The 23,071-nt window shown below is 39.3% G+C and overlaps 1 protein-coding gene across 1 annotated transcript in view; it reads left to right on the top strand.

The window, feature by feature from the left end:
• AFAP1L2 (actin filament associated protein 1 like 2) overlaps positions 1 to 23,071 on the top strand; it is a 98,138-nt gene that overhangs the window by 47,147 nt on the left and 27,920 nt on the right. The window contains exons 2-5 of the mRNA XM_063307205.1: positions 6,868 to 6,996; positions 7,858 to 7,935; positions 10,086 to 10,180; positions 17,554 to 17,644. Of these exons, the coding sequence (XP_063163275.1) occupies positions 6,868 to 6,996; positions 7,858 to 7,935; positions 10,086 to 10,180; positions 17,554 to 17,644 (393 nt within the window). The remainder of the gene's footprint in view (positions 1 to 6,867; positions 6,997 to 7,857; positions 7,936 to 10,085; positions 10,181 to 17,553; positions 17,645 to 23,071) is intronic.

Below are 23,071 nucleotides of genomic sequence, written 5' to 3'. Positions count from 1 at the left end.
TTGTTAAATCTGGGATTTCTGAGGAATTACAGGCCACCTTTGGTGTTATATTTTAAAAGAAGTTGGCATTTCTGTAAATGCATATATCTGACAAAGTCTTGAACTTTCCCCTCCAAACTGCTCCAAGCAGTTTGTACTGTATTTTCTACACAAGACAAATTGCTATATGAATAAGATTCCATCTGTGGTGTAAGACTGATGTGGAAAGCAACCCTTAACAAACTCAAGGAAATTACTGATGATTTAACTCTTGAACCACATCAGCATGAATGGATTATTTTATATCCTCCATTGCATCTTGGTGTCTGTATACTTACTGTAGTGAAACATGACCATAAACAGAATAGGGGAATGAACATGAGCAAATGGGAGGGCAGATGATGAAGGGTGCATCATGACATCATAAAGCAAATGTTGCAACTATACTTGCATCAGATATTGAGATCACTGTGCACATGTCATCATTTCGGCATCACTGCAGTTTGCTGAGAAAGGGATGCATCCTTACTAGCCAAAGAAGAATTGAGAGAGCATGAGTTATCTGTGGAGTGCGGTTTCTACTAAGAAAATCAGACTAAAGACCATAAGCAACTTGTGCACATTTCAAAAATGATTCCGGCTTTCTGCAAGCACAGCACCTCTCTTATTTATTAAAGTAGTCTGTTGGGTTTTTTTTTTTTCAGGCTTCTGCAGAAGCCTGGGAAAAAGGTGTGGCTGTTTTAGGAGTTACATTCTTGTTAGTAAGTAGATTTTTCAAAGTAGCATCTTTTTCCCCACAGGTTTTCATGGAGCCCTGGCAAAAGCTTGACTGCTTGCTTGCTTGATTTATTTCCATGATTCATACCCACCTCAATCTGAAGGGACTCTAGGTAAATAGAGAGAGGTGTTTGTGTGAGGTCCAAAGCACTTCTTACAAGTATTTTTGAAGTGCATACCCCTGCACAATTTATATACTGTAGCTATTATAAGCAAACGAAGTTAATGCTGTATAGCAAAAAAGGCCAGTTTGTAAACAATAACACTTAATTTGATTCTCATGTAATAGTATCTCAAAACTGTGCAGATTTCAGACTAAGAACTAACAAGCAGCATGCTGCTGTATTGCTCCATTTCTCTTGTAAAAAGGAATGAGAAAGTAATCCATGGAAATGTCTATCATGGTTTACTACTATAAGGTGGGCCCTGGAAAAATCTAGTTTTCCCTCTCCTATCAAGTCAGAGCTGAAAGCCATGATTTGTTTTGCTTCCTGACTTGTTTGTCAGAGAAGTCAAGTATCCTGGTTTGAATATTAAGCTAAACAAACCATTGGTGGAGGTGCACCTTATGTTTAGCTGCTCACGCAGGATGAGTCAAGCAGGTGGTTATCTGTTACCCCTGTTATGCAGATACAACCACTGTGTATGAGAAAGCTAAGGTTTTAATTATTTGAGATCCTTTGAAGTGGTGATACTGGATAATTAACTGAATTCTGCCTGTAAATCATGTGCTTTGCCACTGAGCTATGGAAAAGATAACCTTAAGGACAGAGCTTTCATTCTTAAAACTTCTGTCCGCAGGAATGGAAAAGGTAGCGTGTGCTGGCAAGTGCCATAAATAATACTTTTCTATCATTCTGCAATAGCCATTTGAACCACACCAAATGCTGTTCAGTTACAATCCTGAATAAAAGTCAAGTAGCTTGACCCAGAGTTTCAGGTCATAGTTAAACTGTATACTGTACAAGAGGAATGATTATGCGATTACTAAAATTCCAATCTTATTTTCTGATGTAGCTCATACATTTTATAGATTCTGTCTCTTCCCATTCTTCTCGTTCCTCATATTCCTACATATGCGTGGCCTGTATTTCTCCCTTTTCTTACTTGTTATCTGGTTACCTTGCCAGATCATGCAAGAATCCTTAAGTTAGACTCATAGACAGAAATCACCATTAAAGAAAAGAGAATTGTCTTATTTTATTTTGAAGTTGAAAGGATCATATTTCCTTCAGTATATAACTAATAGGAATGACCATCATTCTGTGTCAGGTAGGCAAAGAATCTCAGGCTCAGCCCCTGCCCATCTCAAGGAAAGGTCTGGTCTGGAAAAATCCTTGCCTGAATCCTTGAAGAGCTGCTAAAAGTTAGTATTAACACCAAGCGAGCAGAGCATGCCAGAGACAATAGGAAGTGAGAAAGGCCAGTGGTCCTGGAATCACAGTTTATTAAGACTTAAAATAGAATATTTTGTACCTGAAGCATTCATGTTCTCTACCTAGACAAGTGCACAAGAGTACTATAGAAATGGTGAAGTCTGCAACCATACAGGCAGAAAGTCTCTGTGGGGTAACCAGCATCTTGCACTTTTGAAGATTTGGAGGCCCCTTTGTCACAAAAGCTTCTAACAAAATACAGTATATGCAGCCTTGTTAAAAAGAGAAGGAAGCATGCTTACAGTTGTGAATTCAAAATCCTCAGGCTGAGGATTTCCATCCAAGTGACGCTTCCTGTGCAATGATTAAATTCAGAACAGTATTTTAAGCCAAAGTTCATGGCAAAGCTGAAAGCGCCTTTGTTTATGACAGGATCTTAGTTTTGAAAACTGTAATAAAGTACCAAGATGCATGTAATTGTAGGGAAGGAAAGAAACAGCGCTTTCTTGATTAAGGCTTCTGAATGTCTTTCAAGAGCTTTCTCTGCCTCTCTTTCCCCACTCCCACCCCACTCCTCCCACTACCTTCTTCCAGTGAAGAGGAGAGAAGCTAGTCTGTTATTTGTTCAGCAAACTGGAAACCCTTGTGTGCCTCTTCCTTAAAGTTCAGAGTTCCTGGTTCAGCAATGACAGTTCATTCAATAAAATGATTGTCCAGATTTCCAGAATGGCCCATATTGTACTGATCAGGTTCCACAGTTGAGCTCTCAGCCAACAAACAAGGCTCAGTGTCATGATTACTCTGGTTTGTATCTTATAGAAAGATAAGGGTAGTCTTTTCAGATGTTTCTGAATGTGTACATTAAGTATAACTGAAATATGATTTTGATTTACTGGCATTGCAGTGTTCATAACGTTTGCACAGTGACTGCATATTCATGTTTTATTTGTTACTAACAGTTTGCACATCAAGTCAAGATAAGGCTTCTTGTCAGATTGCTGTGATTCACATTTTCTTAAGTACCAACCCTGCAATGTTTCCCACAAATTCCTGACTAAGTTAAAATGCTGCTCAGTGCAAACTGTTTAGGGAGAAAAAAATACTTTGGTATGTTTTTGTGCAAATATCCTATAAACAATTGGTATTTTCTTCCAATTGGTTTTAGTTTGTTTGCTGAGGATTTTACTCTGTGTGATTCAGAAAAGTCAGAAATGTAGCTTTCCAGCCAGGTATCTTGAGGTGCTTCAAAACTGGCCTACTCCTACAATCCTGGCAGATATATAAAGAAGAGACTAATGGAGCCAACTGGATGCCATAATTGGTTCATTTCATTGGTAATTCCAATGTTGTGCAGGAGCGATGTGTTCTACAGGTATCCTTGTTTAGCAACTGCCTTCTTTAGTGACCATTTGCAGTTACAAAGGTGATGAAAATGTAACTTTACAGCCTGTCCTCACATCTACAACCTTCACCGGTCTGTAAAGCAAAGGAAAACTGAAGTAAGATCATAAGCACAGTCACAGTTTCACTTAGCAACCACTTCACTTAATGACTGAGTTGTCAGTCCCAATTGTGGTTGCTAAATAAGGACCTGTACTTACAAGTGTGTCAGTTATATATACTGTGATGTAACTGCTCTACTTGGGAGGGCGGTGTGAGAGAGAAAGGAAAGGAGAGGAAAGGAAAGGAGTAAAACCTCATCTACAAGTATAGAATATTTTATCTGTATTTATTTGTCTAGGAGAGTTTTGGGTATTGTTCATTTAAATGTGGGTTATACAACACATTTAGTTGGTTGAGCAGGAATATATCATCTGAATAGATATTCATTTATTTATATTTCGGATTTTGTCACTGTCCATTTCACTCATTTATTCCAAAGCATTATGAAATGTAATTACAGTATATTCATACATATACAGGGCGACATGGACACTGTTGCTGTATAGTAAAAATGGAATATTAAAAAGGCTGACTAATGATGTGTTGATAGAAAAAACAATGCTAATTTGCCAGACCATACCAGTTTAATAGTCACACATCAAGGAGTTGAAAAATCAAATGAGAAATAGCTGGGTTTTTTTTTCTCATTCTTGAATCAATTCAGCCTTTTCCGGAACCTCTCTCCCAACCTCATGGGATGATCAGCATTCACTCTTATTTTACTTATGCTGAATTCAGTAGTAGTAACTGGTGCAGATCAGAGAATGAAGACATTTCTTGTCCTCCTGTTGTAGACAATTACCCATTGCTTTAACCCATTCTTCCTTGAAGTCTCAGGCGAGTGAGCAGTATGGAAGGGTTCCCTTGTTCAAATATGCAATTTGTTCCTTTAGGAAGGTCAGTCTTCATTCAAAGTGATCCAGCTGTTTTCATCTGCCACTGTCAGCACATCTGTTTCTTTCTGCTTTTAGGGAGAATAGCATTCTTCTGCTGTTGTTGCAATTTACTTTCTCTTTCCCTACAGCAGCTGACCCTTGTCAGCCTTGGAATGTTCTTTGTAGGATAGGCTGGGAAATCCATTGTGAATCAACGTTTGCCATTCTGCCACTTGAATGCTAGCTCCAGTATTGAAATGATCAGCTGGTCTGGTGTTTTTCTGCAGCAAAGAATAAAGCCACAGCTAGAAGGAAGCTGCCTTTTGCCAAGACATTCTCCTGAGAAAAGGAATTGTGCCAGCTTGGAAGGTTTTAGGTCATGCTTGTAGGGAACTGTTTTGTCTAACAAGTCTGGAGGACACCAACTTGGGAAGGCTTCTTTAGACAGGGTATAGGAGGCAGAAGAATAAGAGGAGGATATGGAAAAATATATGCATTCACTGATGTGGATAGGTAGGTGCAGGAAAATAGAATTGTCTCCTTAAGAGCTGTTCAAAATTTTATTTATTTTAGTTAATAGCTTATATTCTTAGCCTCATGGTATATAATCATTCAATCCCCCTTTTATGTTAAAGAGGATTATCACTAGGGAGATGTAGAATCAAATCCCTGTGCCATCATAAAACTTGCTTGTAATTTCAGACAAGATATTACCTCCCATTATCATCTACTCACAGGGAGATTCTGGAGGAACAATGTTATAATACATAATAGTAGTATTGGACTAGCAAGGAGAATAGATAGCCTTCTCTAACCTCCAGATATTCATATCATCCACAGTTGGCATATCCACTGTTGACTGCAGATAATGAAACGTTGTAGTCCCATATTGGGGTAGGCTGATTGGGGTGACAGGATTGATACTTTGCTTAATCCTCATTTTTCCTGGGTTATCTTTATTTGGTCCTAATATTTTCTCTCTCTCTGTGTATATGTGTATATGTGTGTAAACACACACACACACACAGTATCTATGTATATGTGTTTGTGTCTGTGTGTGTGTATATATTACACACCATCTGTTCTGATTTCTTTCTTCTTCTTTCATCCTTGCCTCCATCTTCAGACCCTCCTTGTATTGCAGTATTTTCCATTCTTGTGTCTTCTGTAATACTCAAGGGAAGATTGCCTATAAGTTGTGGCAATGCAATTCCATTTACTTTACAGCCTGTCCTATTGTTTTCAGTTAGCTTTAGTGTGTGCTGGCCCACAGCTTTAGGCAATCCATTTTACCTCAGAAGCAAGGTCTATCGAGTGCAATGCAAAGCATCCTTTAGAAGAGAAAAGCTTCTTCAGATGAAGGAGATATTCTTGAAGAAAATATGACTGGTGGCTCACTCTATACCAGGCTGACTACAAAGTGATGGTCCTACCATGGACTATCCCATACAGTGGAACAGGCCAGTGACTAGTCAGCTGCAAGTAAGGCTGCTTTGAGACCGGCATATGACAAAGGCTGTCCCTAGGACTGGTAGATTATTTCTATTCCTGAGCAGAGGGAAAAGAAGAAGAAAAGTGGGGGGAGGCAGTCCTTAGTTTCCTAGGTTCCCTTTCTTTTTTTCCAGTCCTTTTTGAGCTCAGCATAAGCTGCACAGAGTAAAAAGGCTTATGTATACTATTTCCAAGGTGATTGAGAGCAAGAAATATACAGGTAGCACTCGCTTAATGACCACAATTGGAATCAGAATTTCAGTTGCTAAGCAAATCTGACCTGATTTTACGATCTTTTTTGTGGAAGCCATTAAGCAAATCATTGCATTTGTTAAGCAAACCATGTAGTTGCTAAGCGAATCACATGGTTCCCCATTGATTTTGCTTGCCGGAAGCTGGCTGGGAAGGTCGAAAATGGTGGTCATGTGATCACGAGATGCTGCAATGATCATAAATGTGAACCGGTTGCCAAGCGCCCAAATTGTGATCATGTGATCAGGGGGTGGAAACGTGGTGACGGTCGTAAGTGTGAGGACCAGTCATAAGTCAGTCTTTCCAGCACTGTCATAACTCCGAACCATCACTAAATGAATGGTTATTACATGAGGACTACCTGTATGTAATTTAATATCTTGATATTTTCCCCATTACCAGAAGGGGGAGCAACGGAGCTAGATCACCTACCCCTATTTATCTTTCACATATGCTTTTCCCAATGCTGGTAAGAACACTTTAGGCTAATCCAAAGCTAGGAAAAGAGAGTTGATAGACAGACAGACATATATAATGGGGATTGCAACCCTCATTATACAAAAGCAAAGGTTTGTTTTAAAAATCCTGGATTATATAAAAGTCAGCATGAATACGTTGTCTAGATTTGGCCTTGAGCCCAGCAAATAAGCTAGTTTATTTCATATCTCTTTTAGCTCTGGAACAACTGCTCACAGAACTTGAAGATTTTCTGAAGATACTAGATAAAGAGAACCTCAGCAGCACAGCTGTAGTCAAAAAGAGCTTTCTGGCTGATCTCCTTCGCCTGTGCACAAAGTCAAGTGGTAAGCAAAATCATGTCAACAGTTGTTGAGTTTGGGAGAGTTTATATCTCTCTGTAGCAAGTTGCTGGTACTCCCATTTACCTATTTCTCCATTTTGTTTGAATCTGATTCCCAAATGAGATGTAAAAAAGAAACAAATATCCTTTGTCAGCATGAAAACAAACTTACGTATTGGGGTAATCTTTAATCAGATGCAAACCTTGTTGTAATCAGTTGCTCAGAATGTGTCTACAAAGAAAAAGTATTTACAAATAGTGGTGGGACCAAAAGTCCATGAAATTCTTATTCAGTAGTGGCTCTCCTAATTTGCTTTATAAACTTTAAATGCATTCAAGATGACAGCAAAGTCCATAAGAGTCTGAAATAAAATTTATTCCATTCCTTTTATTCTAAGCATCATAAACTATTTTTATTCACTGAAGTTTACTATTTACTAATAAGGTTAATTTGCAAGGGATGAATCACCTTCCCTTAGACCTTTTGCAAAGTTATAGTTTCTCCGTTTTAATCGAGATAAACTCTGTGGGAATGAAGTCCAGTAAAATGCTACTCAACTGTAAGTCATAAGAAAAGGGCATCTCTGGGAAGAGCAAAATGTTTTTATAACTATTTTATATAAACCACCCAGAGTTGCTCTCTGAGTGAGATGGGCAATGAATAAATTTGTTATATAAATAATAACTTGTTTTAAAATATTTGCATAGAGCAAAGCACATACATTACCTCATTGCAACTTGGTACCTGCAAGGGCCATGCTGGATGATGATGATGGGAATGGTGGTCCCACACATCACAGGGGAGACTGCTGTACATGTACACAACAAAATACAAAGCAGTAAGGTAGTTTTGTTTACATTGTAGGTGGTGATGAAGAATACATTTATATGAACAAAGTGACCATCAGTAAACTGCATGGAGAACCAGAGAAAGCCAACAAAGGTAGGCATCAAATGCATTTACCATTCAACATATCTAGAGGGCACCAAGCTTGAAATAAGCTGTTCTAGAAATGCAAGCATTACCATTCATGTGGGGAAAAAGAGATACCATGTTGTGTTGAAGTCATCAGGTTTGTCTGTATTCTTTGATACCTTTGCTTCCTTATAGTGAAAAATAGCTATATATCAAGTACGTTGTCTTGTTTGGCCTAATCACTGACCTAATAGATAATATGAATCGTTAAAAAGGTATTACAATGCTTTCTCTGTGGCCTCTAGGGGGAAGGATATTTTGCCCTCAGAAGCTTTTTGTATGCATAGATTCTCTTTCTATGAATTCTAAAAAGCTCCCTACATAGAATACTAAATACCATGAATACTATAAGCTCCATACATAGCATGAGTCCTTAATAATTAGATCTGTACAAGTATCCATCCTCTAACAGAGAGTTGGCTTGATAAGCCCTTACTACTTAATCCATTTTAGTTTCTGTAGCTGCCTTGCCTGGGTTGAGCCTACAACTGGTTCCACTTTGGGATTTATAGATGGAAAAATGTAAGTCCTGGTACATGTCATTAAGATGTGTAGAAGCAGAAAATCTGAGAAGCCATGGGAAGAACAGCAGATGTCTGATTTGTTTGGTTAATAACATTACTGTACTATACATAGTTTGCTTTGCTGATTCCCTTCTTATGCCAGAAAACCATTGAAAGTTTCAGATGCAGAGCTGTTATTGTGGCTTCCCAGGCTCAGTCCAAAAAGAGCTGTGGTTCTAACTTTATTTTTAAATTGTACAAGAATGTAACAAAGTTCATGCCAGATTCTTTCCAGCGTCATGGTAACCATTGTGTACCATTTGGGTAGCTATCAGACTATCCAAGTTTAGAATAGTCCTGTTTTCAGTGACAGTTTTGCTTGGTATATTTATAGAGATGCTTGAAGTGACTTCAAATATAACCTCTTTCTACATAAAGATAATTTCCAAGTAGAGAAATCATGTTCACCTCTATGTCACCATACTAGAAAATGACAGGTCTGATTCCTTCAGTCTTTTGCAGTCTAATGCCCTCCACATATTTTGGATTATGTCCCTAGTGTTTTTTAGACAGCCGTGATCATGCTGATAGGAAATGTAGAAGATAGTTATAGGAGGTACTGTATATTATAATAGACTAAGAATTATTGGAGATAGCCTAATACACCTGAAGGGTGATAGATGGGAAAAACTTAATTTATTTTCTCTGTTCTAGGAATAAACAATTTGGTATTCTTCTCAATGCTTTGGATTTCAACTTCCATCAGTCCCAGCAAGCATGGCCAATGGGAGATAATTGTGATAGTTGTAGTCCAAGACAAATGGAGAATACTAGATTGCTTACTTACCTCGGGTTTACACTTATTTATAATTTTAAAGTCCTTGGATCCATTAAAAAATCCAAATGCTTGCTGAATTCAGAGGACAACACCAGATGTTGTACCTAGTTATAGCCACTATGGAATACATTTTTCATGGACTTTAAGCAGGTACTGTAGTCATTTGTTTCCACACATTGTCAAGCCCTGAAGAATGAAATAGTTTCTTCCATTAATAGTCAATACTGCTTGTATCTCCTTCCTAGTTCACTAATACATGTGGATCCCAGAACAGTGGTGTAACAGCTGACCAAAGACCACCTTACACTTGCAAATTAGCTGAAAATCAGGTTGGCAGGATTTACTCATTTCCAGAGTCAACTTTTTCTCAGTCAAGTTCTACTTCTTTGGACTGAAAAGACTGAATTGCCGGCTAGTTTAAACCATCCTCAGAAACAGTAATGAAATGATGAATACTTAAAATACTTGATTTAGACATCAACTGTGCCTTACCAGAAGATTGATTATTTTTAGGACATCATGGTCTTTGCAGTTTTCAGTGTCCACTGAAGCATTACCAGTAATCTCGCAACTATCAAAAATATGTGTCTTGAGCTGTATTGCTTTTTCACCATATTTTTGGAGTGGAATCAATTGACATTTTTGTGGTCCGTCTAGTCTAAGTGGGCTAATTAATTGTATGTTCTTTCAAAACAAAAGTGAAGCATCTGAGATTGTGGCTGAGTACGGTATGTGTAATGATCGTTTGCTTGGTGTGATTTCTCTTTGGACCATAGTGTTAGGTCACAGAGATTCCTTGACTAATGGAGAAATGGAGCAGCATTTGTATCCTCCACAGAAAAGTTTGCCAGACCTTCCACCTTCAAAAATAGTAAGTTTCTGCTTTCTCCATGACTTCTGATATCTTGTAATAAAATAGCATACAGATACATTTTGTGTTAGAATTTAAAGTTCTTCTAAGCAACCTGCAAGACATACAGATAAATCTGTTGAAGTTCATAGAGCAGTTTTCACTCACAAATAATACAAGAAAAGAAAAGAAAAGTATGCAGGAGTATTATTTATTTTTGCCTGAACTGGACCTTCATCTTTCTTGTAAATGTTAAGCAACTTGCACAAAACTTACTTTCATTAATTTCACAGATAGTTCTACCTGAATAATTCCTAGCAATTATTTTTGCTGTGGTTGCCCAGATACGTGGGTGACTGTCTGATGACTCTGAATAGCCATTTAAAGTCAACTTAATTATTATACAAAATATTAAAAAGAGCAAATCTAGTCCTATTGTGTGATAGCTTGTTTAATCTTCATTTGGTAAGATTTGCCTTTTAAGAGACTTTGCTCTACAAATCAATTCCTTTCCTTTTTGAGTACTGTGAGATTAGCTTGCATTATTTAGGTCATGGACAGAAGCTCAGGAATGTCAGACGTGATGTACTTTGTGCAGTAGAAAAGAGAAAACCTGCAAGAAAATATATGTACAGTATGCGTCTAGTGTGGGAGGAGGTAAAAGCCTGTGGGTGGTCTGCTGGGGAAATAACTGTGTAAACTGCAGTCAAAGGGTGATCAGAGGGATTATTACAGTGAAATCATGCTGCAGGGATTTAGGGTGGATATCCCGTCAAGGTTGCTGGGGAAAGGAAGCCTGAGAAAAACAGAGACTTTAAGATGTACAACACCATTGCCCAAGGAGTGTTTCTAGCCAATTTAATTGGCTAGTTATAGCTGACTACTGTTTTTTATTGGGTGTGTGTGTGAGAGAGAGACTCTTTGCAGAGAAAGCAACTCCCAAATGCACATCCATTCTTTTCCCCATATTACTCTGTAATTTTAAAAATCTACATGATAGTAGATGCTCAAAGGATATACTTAAAGGATATTTTCTCAACATGATACTTCAATACAATTTCTTTTAAATTCTAAGCTTTAACACTTTTGGAGCCAACAAATATCTGGGATATCTGTGATATGTAAATGCTGATGTATGACTTAACATCTAATTGGCATTTTCATTCAGACTAGAGGTAGATAACCTCTTCTCTTCCTCCTGTTCTAGATGTTGCTGAAATGCAGCACCCAGCGTGCTGGAAGTCCTAGTTCAGCAACCTTTAGCATGTCAGAAGTTGCCTACCACTGGTCTAGGAGGTCAGATCTAGAATCAGGAGATTCATACTGGAATCAAATAGTTCCAGCATCCCATGTGCTGGGGGTAACAGTAAAATAAGGTAGACAACTTTTCTGAGTTTCGGTGAATAGATGCTAGCTTTTTCATAGACGTGTTATGCCAGAAGAGTTACAGTTAGGTTGGCCTATATACATACTAGCACTTTTTTGATGGGAAATACTTATCCCATCTCTCAGTTTGTAGAAGAGCAACTAAATGCATTTAACTAGATATCGGCACAAGGAGGAAGATTAATTCACTTAATTCTTAATTCAGTTCTTATTGTTTCTAAATTTATTAGGCACTGTACAGCAAAAGCTGCCAGGGCAGTATACAATGAAACATGGGTAAAAATGAACATAAAAATAGTATTAAACAAAAGTATGTTAAATAGCTGCTAAAGGAGCAGAGACCAAAACTAACATTGATTTAAAAGAACCTAAAGAGCTACCAAAGGCCTTAGAGAACCAAATGATACTTGATGTTGAAAAGACAACAAAGTGGTTGCCAAATGGCTCTCTTTAGGAATGGAACTCTACTCTTTCAGGGCTGCAGCGGTGGAGATCCTCACATCTTAGAATCTGAGATTTGTTGTTGCTTCTCTTTTGTGCCCTTTCTCATCAAGATTATTTCTAGCTAAGATTTTCTTAAGATTGTAGTTAGGCAATCACAGTAAAGGTCCCCAGCCATTCTGGGAATTACTTGTGTCTCCTGTATCTAACTGAGAGGATAAAAACTTGAAGTGAAACCATGGTGCTTGACTGTGAGGAGCAATTCTGGCCATTCCTGTTAAGTTCAGAAAGGCAAATCCCAAGAGCCAAGATTGGATCTCTTTCAAAGCAATTCATCAGTGAAGATTTCAAAGTGACTCTGAATGTTCAGAAATAATCAGGAAGAGAATTTTACCTGGAAATCTCTTGGTCATTACCAAGACTTGTTGTGGCTGTTTACAAGCTTTCTGGGTAATTGGTTCAACTGTCAAACTGCTCTTACTGTTAGGAAGTTTGTTCCCCCTAACATTTGATTGCATTTTTTTTTTTACATTCAACTCCGTTCTCTTCTGACTGATAAGGCCTATAATTCTATTGGTTATTTATCTGAGGGAGAAAGAATTCAGTGGCACTAAGAAAACAATTATGACAGAAAAACACTGAGACTCTGATTTCTGGGAAAATTAAAGAATAAACAATAGATTTAGAAAGGTATGAACGCTCAGAAAAAGAAAAAAGAAAAATATCTGTCTTCTCTTGCCCATCCTCCCGCCCAAATTTCCCTAGACTTTTTTTCTGGGCCTTAACGTCTCTAAATGTATGTCTTTCTTTATAGTTCCTCTTTATATAAGCATAGGAATACTGAAAAGCAGCAGTAACTGAGGACATTTGAATCAGAAACAAAGGTATTTAAATTAGCAGTAATGTTTATTTTACAATGCCAGATAGTTAAGGGTTTAATTTTATAACAGGACAGAAAAGATGAATCTTCCTGCTCTCACCTCCAAAACTAATGAGAAAATAATGATATGTTCCTAGAAGAAAATAATAAATTGAGCTTTGAACTCATTGAAAGATGAAGCTATTCTTCCTCTTATCGCCATCTGGTTCCCATTGTTAATGGAAACAATGCAAAGCAGTCACTTTCTTTTGTTCCATCTGAAACATGTTTAATAAAGCACAAAAAGTTTTGTTTTGTGACTGTAGCGCAAGATAACTACTTCAATCTTTCTGTACTTTTTAATAGTGCCTGGCCCCAATGCCAGCTAACAATAAATGTAAGTTAAAGTCAGGTTTCCTGCCTAGATCCAACTGGAAAAGTACTTTAATACTCCAGTGTGGTTTTTAAGCACTTAAAATATTAAGCAGGTTTCTATAGATTGTCCATAACTGACTTAAAGTCAGTTATGGACAATCTATATTGTTTATTATTTTCCATTTAACCATTTTGCCAAGGGTGTAACTATTTTGCCAAGGGGCCAATCAAAAGCAATTACTTGAGAATATTGTCATTACTTCAATTTGAAGCTTGCCACTTAATGTTCTAATTACTTGGCATGAATATATGCTTACTTACTGGCATTTGGGGGTTAGGGAATGTTGCTTGAAATCCTTTGCAAATAGAACATTGAAGTGGCTTATCTTTAAATGATGTGAAATGAGATATCAATATATAAGGTTCAGTCTGAAATTCATTGGCTGAGATTCATTTAGAATGCTCTAAGTCATTTCAAGATTTTCCATTTTTAAAGCTGCATTAATGGTAGTGGAATCAGGTGATCTGGTTTTTTTTTTCTTATCAGTATAAACAAGAGGTTTCCAAATAGAAAATTCCAAGTGTCAGACTTCACAACTTGGCTTCACAACGCCTTCCATTCTACAGCAATTCCTCTCATGTTGAGTTGGGTAGTCTCTATTTTTCTTTTGTTTGTCACACAAATATCTATCTCCCCTTATCCAAACAGGAAAGTGCAGTGCAACATTCCAGGGCTAGAAGAGTATGGTATAAAATTAAATGCATTTTCAACATGGCTGCAAGCTGTAAGCAAAAGGTCATAGGAATAATCTGTGCTACCATGGGAAATGGTGCAATAAACTTGGCATCCAGCTTCTTAAATACCTTTATGGAGGGGAGAAATCTCAGGTGGGTTTCTCCAACAGTGAGTGGGGAGCCCTTCCTGGTGATATCAGAGAGCTTGCAGGAAACTTTAGTGCAATCCAGTTGATTCTTCAAGAGGTGCTGAATGGCTTGAAGTTCTTAGAGATCTATGTTACAGGGGAGCACTAGAAAGCATTCAGCAGCAGATCAGGTGATACCCATAAGTGGCCACTGGCATGCAATTGTGTCATCTGAGTGAAGGTATGCAGTCACGTACTATAAGTGAACATAGCTATAGATAAAAGGTCAGGCTAATTGTCTTTCTGGTAATTTACATAGCAACAAAAGTAGTATCCTAATGTGGAATTTGTTCTCTCTGTTTGACTGTGGTTTATGTCAGAAGACAGGTGAAACTTAATATCCAGTAATTGAAACTGAACTTTTAAAATGTGCCACAAATTGATGGCATTTATAAGAAATTAAGTGATTGGGCAAATTGTGGTTTCAGAAAACCTGAATAAAGAGACAAGCTGTCTCAAGGTTCAAGGAAGGTCACAACAGACAATAAAATGTGACATTTTAAAATAGAGATCAGCTACTATCCAAAAGGTATTGAGGCCTTTGACACATGGTAGGTCAGTTATAAAATCCAAGGAAATTGTATTCCAAGGTCCTGTAACAGTTTAGATGGTTAGATTTGACATGCTGACCAGTGTTATAAGATAGGATATTGGCTTCGACATCCACCCTAAATCAAGACCACCCAAAGTCATGGAAAAGGACATGGGTCATTTTAAATCCTCCAAAATGCCCAGCTGGCTGACCACAGCTTATTTATTTATTTATTTTTCAAATTTCTATCACCACCCATCTCTCCCAAAAAGGGGACTCTGGGCGGTTTACAATAAAATCACAATTAAAACATATAAATTACAATATAAATAGATAAGTAAAAAAATTATATAAAATATAAAATCCAAACAGCACAGATCTTGTTTGTTGGGGAGAGATCTATGAAACTAGCCACCCCCAAGATGAACTGGTGCCCCTCCCACCCCAAGTGAGGTGGCAGAACCAGGTTTTAGTTCTTCTGGAAGTCCAGGAGCGAATGGGCCTGTCTCACCTCTGGGGATAGAATATTCCAGAGGGCGGGTGCCACTGCAGAGAAGGCCAGCCTCCTGGACCCCGCCAGGTGGAATTGCCTTACTGGCGGGGTTCGTAGCATGCCCTCTCTGCATGACTGGGTGGGGTGGGTTGATGTAATGGGGATGAGACGGTCCCTCAGATACCCTGGTCCCATGCCATGTAGAGCTTTAAAGGTGATAACCAACACCTTGAATTGGACCCGGAAGCAAACTGGTACCCAATGCAGCTTGCGCGGCAGTGGTGTCACATGTGCCGATCTTGGGGCACCAGTAACTGCTCACGCGGCTGGATTCTGGATCTGTTGAAGCTTCTGGATACTCTTCAAGGTTAGCCCCATGTAGAGCGCATTGCAATAGTCTATGTGGGAGATGACCAGGGCATGAGTGACTGTTTGGAGGGCCTCTCAATCCAGGAAAGGACATAACTGGCGCACAAGACAAAGCTGCACAAAGGCCCTTCTGGCCACAACTGCCACCTGCTCTTTGAGCAGGAGTCGTGAGTCCAGAAGGACCCCCAAGTTATGCACCGGGTCTGAATGGGGCAGTGCAACCCCATCCAGAACTAAATATGATAACTTCCTGGATAGAGAGGACCCATCAACCCACAGCCACTCTGTCTTACCAGGGTTCAGTTGAAGCCTGTTGTTCCCCATCCAGACCCCACAGCCCCCAGGGACTGAGAGAGGGCAGCTACCGCATCAGTTACCTCACCCGGGATGGAGATATATAACTGAGTATCATCAGCATATTGATGATACCTCATCCCGTGGTGACGGATGATCTCACCCAGTGGTTTCATGTAGATGTTGAATAGGAGAGGGGAGAGAACCGAACCCTGCGGCACCCACACAAAAGGGTTCGAGGGGCAGATCTCTCCTATCACCACTGATTGGGACCGGCCCTGGAGGAAGGAGGTGAACCAGAGTAAAACTACGCCACCCACCCCCAACTCCATGAGCCAACCCAAAAGGATACCATGGTTGATGGTATCGAAAGCTGCTGAGAGGTCAAGAAGAGCCAGGATGGATGCACTCCCTCCATCCCGCTCTCACCAGAGATCATCCATAAGTGTGACCAATGCAGTCTCTTATGGCCCAGTTCTCCCTAGTGTCACTGGGAGTCAGGCAGCAAATAAATTTAACCGATGATGATGATGATAATGAAAAGGATTCTCCCTGAAAGTCATCTATCTAAGTCCACACGTATAGATTCAGTTCTTGTTGAGAATCAGTTCAATCAATTAAGGAAGGAGTTTTCCTCTCCAGCAAGTTCAGGCCAGGTGTCAGAGGAAGACAATGAAATTGTTCTGGATGAAGGTTGGAGGGTCATATGGTTTTTTTTAAAAAAGGCGATAAAGATGATAAAGTTCAGCCTGCTTATTCTTCAAACTAGGTATGTAGGAGATATGAAAGTTAAAACAGAAAAAAATGTGACTACCTCAACTGGCACTTGTGAGCACTAAGTATTGGCCTGTGCACTAGCTGAATTTCGTATTATCCAATGATTTGAAAGTGCTTGGATTCTTTTGAAGTTTTGGATCACTTACTTACTATGGTTTTGCTAGTATTGGCTTTGAAGGTATTTCATATATCAACTCTTCCTGTTACTGAGAGACTCAAATGCAGTTATAAAATAAGCAATCATGGATTCCTGTACTTGGTCTTCTGATTACCTACATTCAACTAATAATTTACAATTAAACGATGGCTTGTTATATGGCTTGTCTAATCCTCATTAAACAAATGTTTGGTTTTCATGTCAGATTCAGGAAGATCTCAACTTAAATTTTCCCAATTTCTTAAAACTGATTTATTCTGTATCTTAGATGTTAAATTTTCAAGAAAATTGAGCATTCCATGATAATTAAATTAATTGTGATCTGCATCAAAACTCTGTAAGCCTTTATTTATTTCACTGTAATCAGTTATATCTTTGCCATGATGAAAAATTGTGGACATAATTAATGTCATCGACTGTGTCATGTTTTTAACTGTGTATAAATTCAACAGTAAATCTCTTTATCACTGAATCTACATGTCAGGAAAATGTAATTTGACTAATTTCTGTTAATCAGAATCAGAATAATCAAGCATCAACATTGGTGAGGAGCTCTCAGAAAATTCCATTGATTTGTAGTCAGGGAAAAAATATACAAAGTTATAACTGTAGCATTGTTCTGTCGCAGTACCAACACTTTTTTTTAATGTTGAAACCTGTAAGTTCTGTGAATGGAATAGATCTTGCTTTCATAAGAGAATGTTGCTTTAAATCTTGATGATAGTATATTTAGAACCTGTTTCAAAACTCTTTATCTAGTGATTTCTTCTTTTATTTATATTGCACAGATTCCAGAAACAAAACTACATTCAGGCCTCAAAACTGAATCTCCAGAAGGGTACTATGAAGAAGCCGAGCCTTATAGTGTTTCTATGAACGGTACATAATTGTGTATTTCTAAAGTTTGATTGTTGTTTTGTTAAACTGCATGCCAGGGAAAATAAAGTTATTTCTAAAAACAATCAACCCAAATGCACTGGGGAAGGAGATGCTCAAAATACAAAATTGCAAATGTGAGATATACATCTATGATTGTAATGCTACTAAGTAATTTTTTTTAAAAAAGAAAATTAAATGACAGCCAGAACTGCCTATGTTAAGTTCAGTTCAGTTCAGGATGATATTGATACCATTTTAATCAGATTTTCCCCATGGTATAATAAGGTTTACAGATTTAAATAATGTCTCCACTAGAAATCTTTATGGTGGCTAAGACTTTATGTATGCATGCTGCATGCTGCATCAGAGGTATTCAAGATTTCTTGCCTCAGCTCTTCATGGGCCAGTCCATGCTGCATGGGCAGGTCCTATGGTACCTCTACCTTCTCCTAGCCATTCATCTTGAAGATTGCAATGCTAGTATCTCCCACGCTGAGCTGCAACCCTTTGTCTGCATCACATATGACTCATGACAGTGGTACAGCGGTACACTGTACTGCTCAGAGTACATATTGAATGCTATTTAGCCTGAATCAGCACCATCGGATTTTATTAGCTCTGATCATAATCATAAAGAGCTTGTTTTAAAGTTTTTAGCAGACTGCTTGTAATTAATTACTATGTTTTAGATAAATTGTGCTTGCAGTTGTGTGTGTGAAAGGTGAAAGGTCCCCTGTGCAAGCACTGAGTCATGTCTGACCCTTTGGGGGGATGCCACTTTTGTGACGTTTTCTTGGCAGACTATAGAGCGGGGTGGCTTCCCCAGTCATCACCTTCCCCAGCAAGGTGATGACCTCAGAAGGATGGAAGGCTAAGTCGACCTGAGCTGGCTACCCGAGAATCCAACTTCTGCTGGGATCGAACTCGGGTCGTGGGGAGAGTTTTGGTTGCAATACTGTTGCCTACCACTCTGCACCACACAAGGCTCTTTGTAGTTGGAACAATTTAACTCATTTATCAGTGAGATTCATTTTTAGATGTCTTTCTCTCCTTCTTCATCTCTCATTGTGCAGATCTTTATAGTAAGTTTGCAGCTACTGGGTCCAGACTAGTGTTACAGGTTATTGAGGGAGTACTGTGTGCTATAATAACTATGGGTATGGCATATTTTAAAATCTGAATACTATGCACTGGCTTCAGCAAAGGATCGTTACCTTGTCGTGGTGCTGGAGCTTGAGCACCTCAATGATGCCATGAGCTAAACCGTGAAGGGCCACCCAAGACGGGAAGGTCATGACAGAGAGGTCAGACTAAATGCGATCCCTGGGGAAGGTAATGGCAACCCACCTCAGTATTCTTGCCATGAAAACTAAATGGATCAGTACAACCAGAGATATGTCGGTATACCATCGGAAGATGAGACCCCCAGGTCGGAAGATGGTCAAAATGCTACTGGGGAGGAACAGAGGATGAGCTCAACTAGCCCCAGACGTGATGACGCAGCTAGCTCAAAGCCGAAAGGACGGCTAGCGGCCGACGGTGCTGGTGGTGAACGGCGAATCCGATGTTCTAAGGATCAACACACCATTGGAACCTGGAATGTAAGATCTATGAGCCAGGGCAAATTGGATGTGGTTATTGGTGAGATGTCAAGATTAAAGATAGACATTCTGGGCGTCAGTGAACTGAAATGGACTGGAATGGGCCACTTCACATCAAATGACCACCAGATCTACTACTGCGGACAAGAGGACCACAGAAGAAATGGAGTAGCCTTCATAATTAATAGTAAAGTGGCTAAAGCAGTGCTTGGATACAACCCAAAAAACGACAGAATGATCTCAATTCGAATTCAGGGCAAGCCATCTAACATCACAGTGATCCAAATATACGCCCCAACCACAAATGCTGAAGAAGCTGAAGTAGAGCAGTTCTATGAGGATCTGCAGCACCTACTGGACAACACGCCTAAAAGGGATGTTATTTTCATCACAGGAGACTGGAATGCTAAGGTGGGCAGTCAAATGACACCTCGAATTACAGGTAAGTATGGCCTAGGAGAACAAAACGAAGCAGGACACAGGCTGATAGAATTTTGCCAAGACAATTCACTCTGCATAACAAACACTCTCTTCCAACAACCTAAGAGACGGCTTTATACATGGACTTCACCAGATGGACAACACCGAAATCAGATTGATTACATCCTTTGCAGCCAAAGGTGGCGGACATCTGTACAGTCGGTAAAAACAAGGCCTGGAGCTGACTGTAGTTCAGATCACGAACTTCTTCTTGCACAATTTAAGATCAGACTAAAGAGATTAGGGAAGACCCACAGATCAGCTAGATATGAGCTCACTAATATTCCTAAGGAATATGCAGTGGAGGTGAAGAATAGATTTAAGGGACTGGACTTAGTAGATAGGGTCCCGGAAGAACTCTGGACAGAAGTTGGCAGCATTGTTCAGGAGGCGGCAACAAAATACATCCCAAAGAAAGAGAAAACCAAGAAGGCAAAATGGCTGTCTGCTGAGACACTAGAAGTAGCCCAAGAAAGAAGGAAAGCAAAAGGCAACAGTGATAGGGGGAGATATGCCCAATTAAATGCAAAATTCCAGAGGTTAGCCAGAAGAGATAAGGAATTATTTTTAAACAAGCAATGCGTGGAAGTGGAAGAAGACAATAGAATAGGAAGGACAAGAGACCTCTTCCAGAAAATTAGAAACATTGGAGGTAAATTCCAGGCAAAAATTGGTATGATCAAAAACAAAGATGGCAAGGACCTAACAGAAGAAGAAGAGATCAAGAAAAGGTGGCAAGAATATACAGAAAACCTGTATAGGAAGGATAACAATATCGGGGATAGCTTTGACGGTGTGGTCAGTGAGCTAGAGCCAGACATCCTGAAGAGTGAGGTTGAGTGGGCCTTAAGAAGCATTGCTAATAACAAGGCAACAGGAGACGACGGCATCCCAGCTGAACTGTTCAAAATCTTGCAAGATGATGCTGTCAAGGTAATGCATGCTATATGCCAGCAAATTTGGAAAACACAAGAATGGCCATCAGACTGGAAAAAATCAACTTCTATCCCCATAGCAAAAAAGGGAAACACTAAAGAATGTTCAAACTATCGAACAGTGGCACTCATTTCACATGCCAGTAAGGTAATGCTCAAGATCCTGCAAGGTAGACTTCAGCAGTTCATGGAGCGAGAATTGCCAGATGTACAAGCTGGGTTTAGAAAAGGCAGAGGAACTAGAGACCAAATTGCCAATATCCGCTGGATAATGGAAAAAGCCAGGGAGTTTCAGAAAAACATCTATTTCTGTTTTATTGACTATTCTAAAGCCTTTGACTGTGTGGACCATAACAAATGGTGGCAAGTTCTTAGTGGTATGGGGATACCAAGTCATCTTGTATGCCTCCTGAAGAATCTGTATAACGACCAAGTAGCAACAGTAAGAACAGACCACGGAACAACAGACTGGTTTAAGATTGAGAAAGGAGTACGGCAGGGCTGTATACTCTCACCCTACCTATTCAACTTGTATGCAGAACACATCATGCGACAAGCTGGCCTTGAGGAATCCAAGGCTGGAGTTAAAATCTCTGGAAGAAACATTAACAATCTCAGATATGCAGATGATACCACTTTGATGGCTGAAAGTGAAGAGGAACTGAGGAGCCTTATGATGAAGGTGAAAGAAGAAAGTGCAAAAGCTGGTTTGCAGCTAAACCTCAAAAAAACCAAGATTATGGCAACCAGCTTGATTGATAACTGGCAAATAGAGGGAGAAAATGTAGAAGCAGTGAAAGACTTTGTATTTCTAGGTGCAAAGATTACTGCAGATGCTGACTGCAGTCAGGAAATCAGAAGACGCTTAATCCTTGGAAGAAGAGCAATGACAAATCTCGATAAAATAGTTAAGAGCAGAGACATCACACTGACAACAAAGGCCCGCATAGTTAAAGCAATGGTGTTCCCTGTAGTAACATATGGCTGCGAGAGCTGGACCATAAGGAAGGCTGAGCGAAGGAAGATCGATGCTTTTGAACTGTGGTGTTGGAGGAAAATTCTGAGAGTGCCTTGGACTGCAAGAAGATCCAACCAGTCCATCCTCCAGGAAATAAAGCCAGACTGCTCACTTGAGGGAATGATATTAAAGGCCAAACTGAAATACTTTGGCCACATAATGAGAAGACAGGACACCCTGGAGAAGATGCTGATGCTAGGGAGAGTGGAAGGCAAAAGGAAGAGGGGCCGACCAAGGGCAAGGTGGATGGATGATATTCTAGAGGTGACGGACTCGTCCCTGGGGGAGCTGGGGGTGTTGACGACCGACAGGAAGCTTTGGCGTGGGCTGGTCCATGAAGTCACGAAGAGTCGGAAGCGACTAAACGAATAAACAACAACAACAACAAATGCACTGGCTTTCAGTTGTCTGTTTCATGATAGTCTTTTACCAGGCTCCCCTCAATCTTGATTTTCATCCTAAAAAACACATTCATGTGAGGAGCAGTGACAAAGCCATAGTTATACTTCTTTCTTAACAATTCCTTAATCAGTCATGATCATTCATAATCACTCAGTGCTTTAAAGCAGAGCATTCCTGAGCAAACATTTTTGCTTTGTAAGAAGCAACACTCTCTCTCAGTGTTCAGGAACTCAGTCTTGGGATTCATTGGGCTGCAGAAAAGCTGGGGAACTGCATGCTGCTCAGAGACTATAAGCTGCCCCTTCATATTCTAAATTCAAGACAAAAGAAAATTGATTGGACATAAATAAAGTCAAATGAAAAATAGCAGAGCTTTGGGTGCACAAATCTCATAAGATGTTACTCCAAGTTGTAATATTATACCTATCCTAGATATTTATATCTCACTGTCACTTCTGCCTCTATCAGATGTTCCTTATGCTTAGATCACTAAGATGATTTATTATCATCTTACAAGTTTAAGATTCACCGATTTTCTTACAAGGAGAACCTTTACTTCAGGTTAAGGTGCATATTCAGAAGAACATGGTATCAAAGCAAGTAGATCACCCAATTCATAACATTCTTCACTGTGAATACAAGGATAAAATGTCCTTGATCCATCCCAGGTCAGGTCCATCTTCTGCCAAGAATGCTTACCAAGTAACATTGGGCCAGGCACTTTCTCACAGCCCAACCTACCTCACAGGTTTGTTGCATGGGGAAAAGTCAGAGGAGTAACATATAGTGTCTTAAGTTTCTAAAGAAAAGGCAGAATATAAATCCAATAAACAAATTCATAAGTATATTTCATGTGAACAGTTCAACACCTCCCTGATACATAATAACAGTGTATTAAAAGTAAGCATCACTAAGTCAGTAGGCTTACTCTTTAATAAATATTGAATATGCTTTCCTTCTACGTAATTAAATGCCACAGTGCTACAGTAAA

This window comes from Candoia aspera, chromosome 6 (assembly GCF_035149785.1).
Source record: "Candoia aspera isolate rCanAsp1 chromosome 6, rCanAsp1.hap2, whole genome shotgun sequence".
In the NCBI taxonomy this organism is placed as follows: Eukaryota; Metazoa; Chordata; class Lepidosauria; order Squamata; family Boidae; genus Candoia; species Candoia aspera.
Note: the sequence above shows the minus strand (reverse complement) of the source record. Positions and strands in the feature narration are given on the sequence as shown.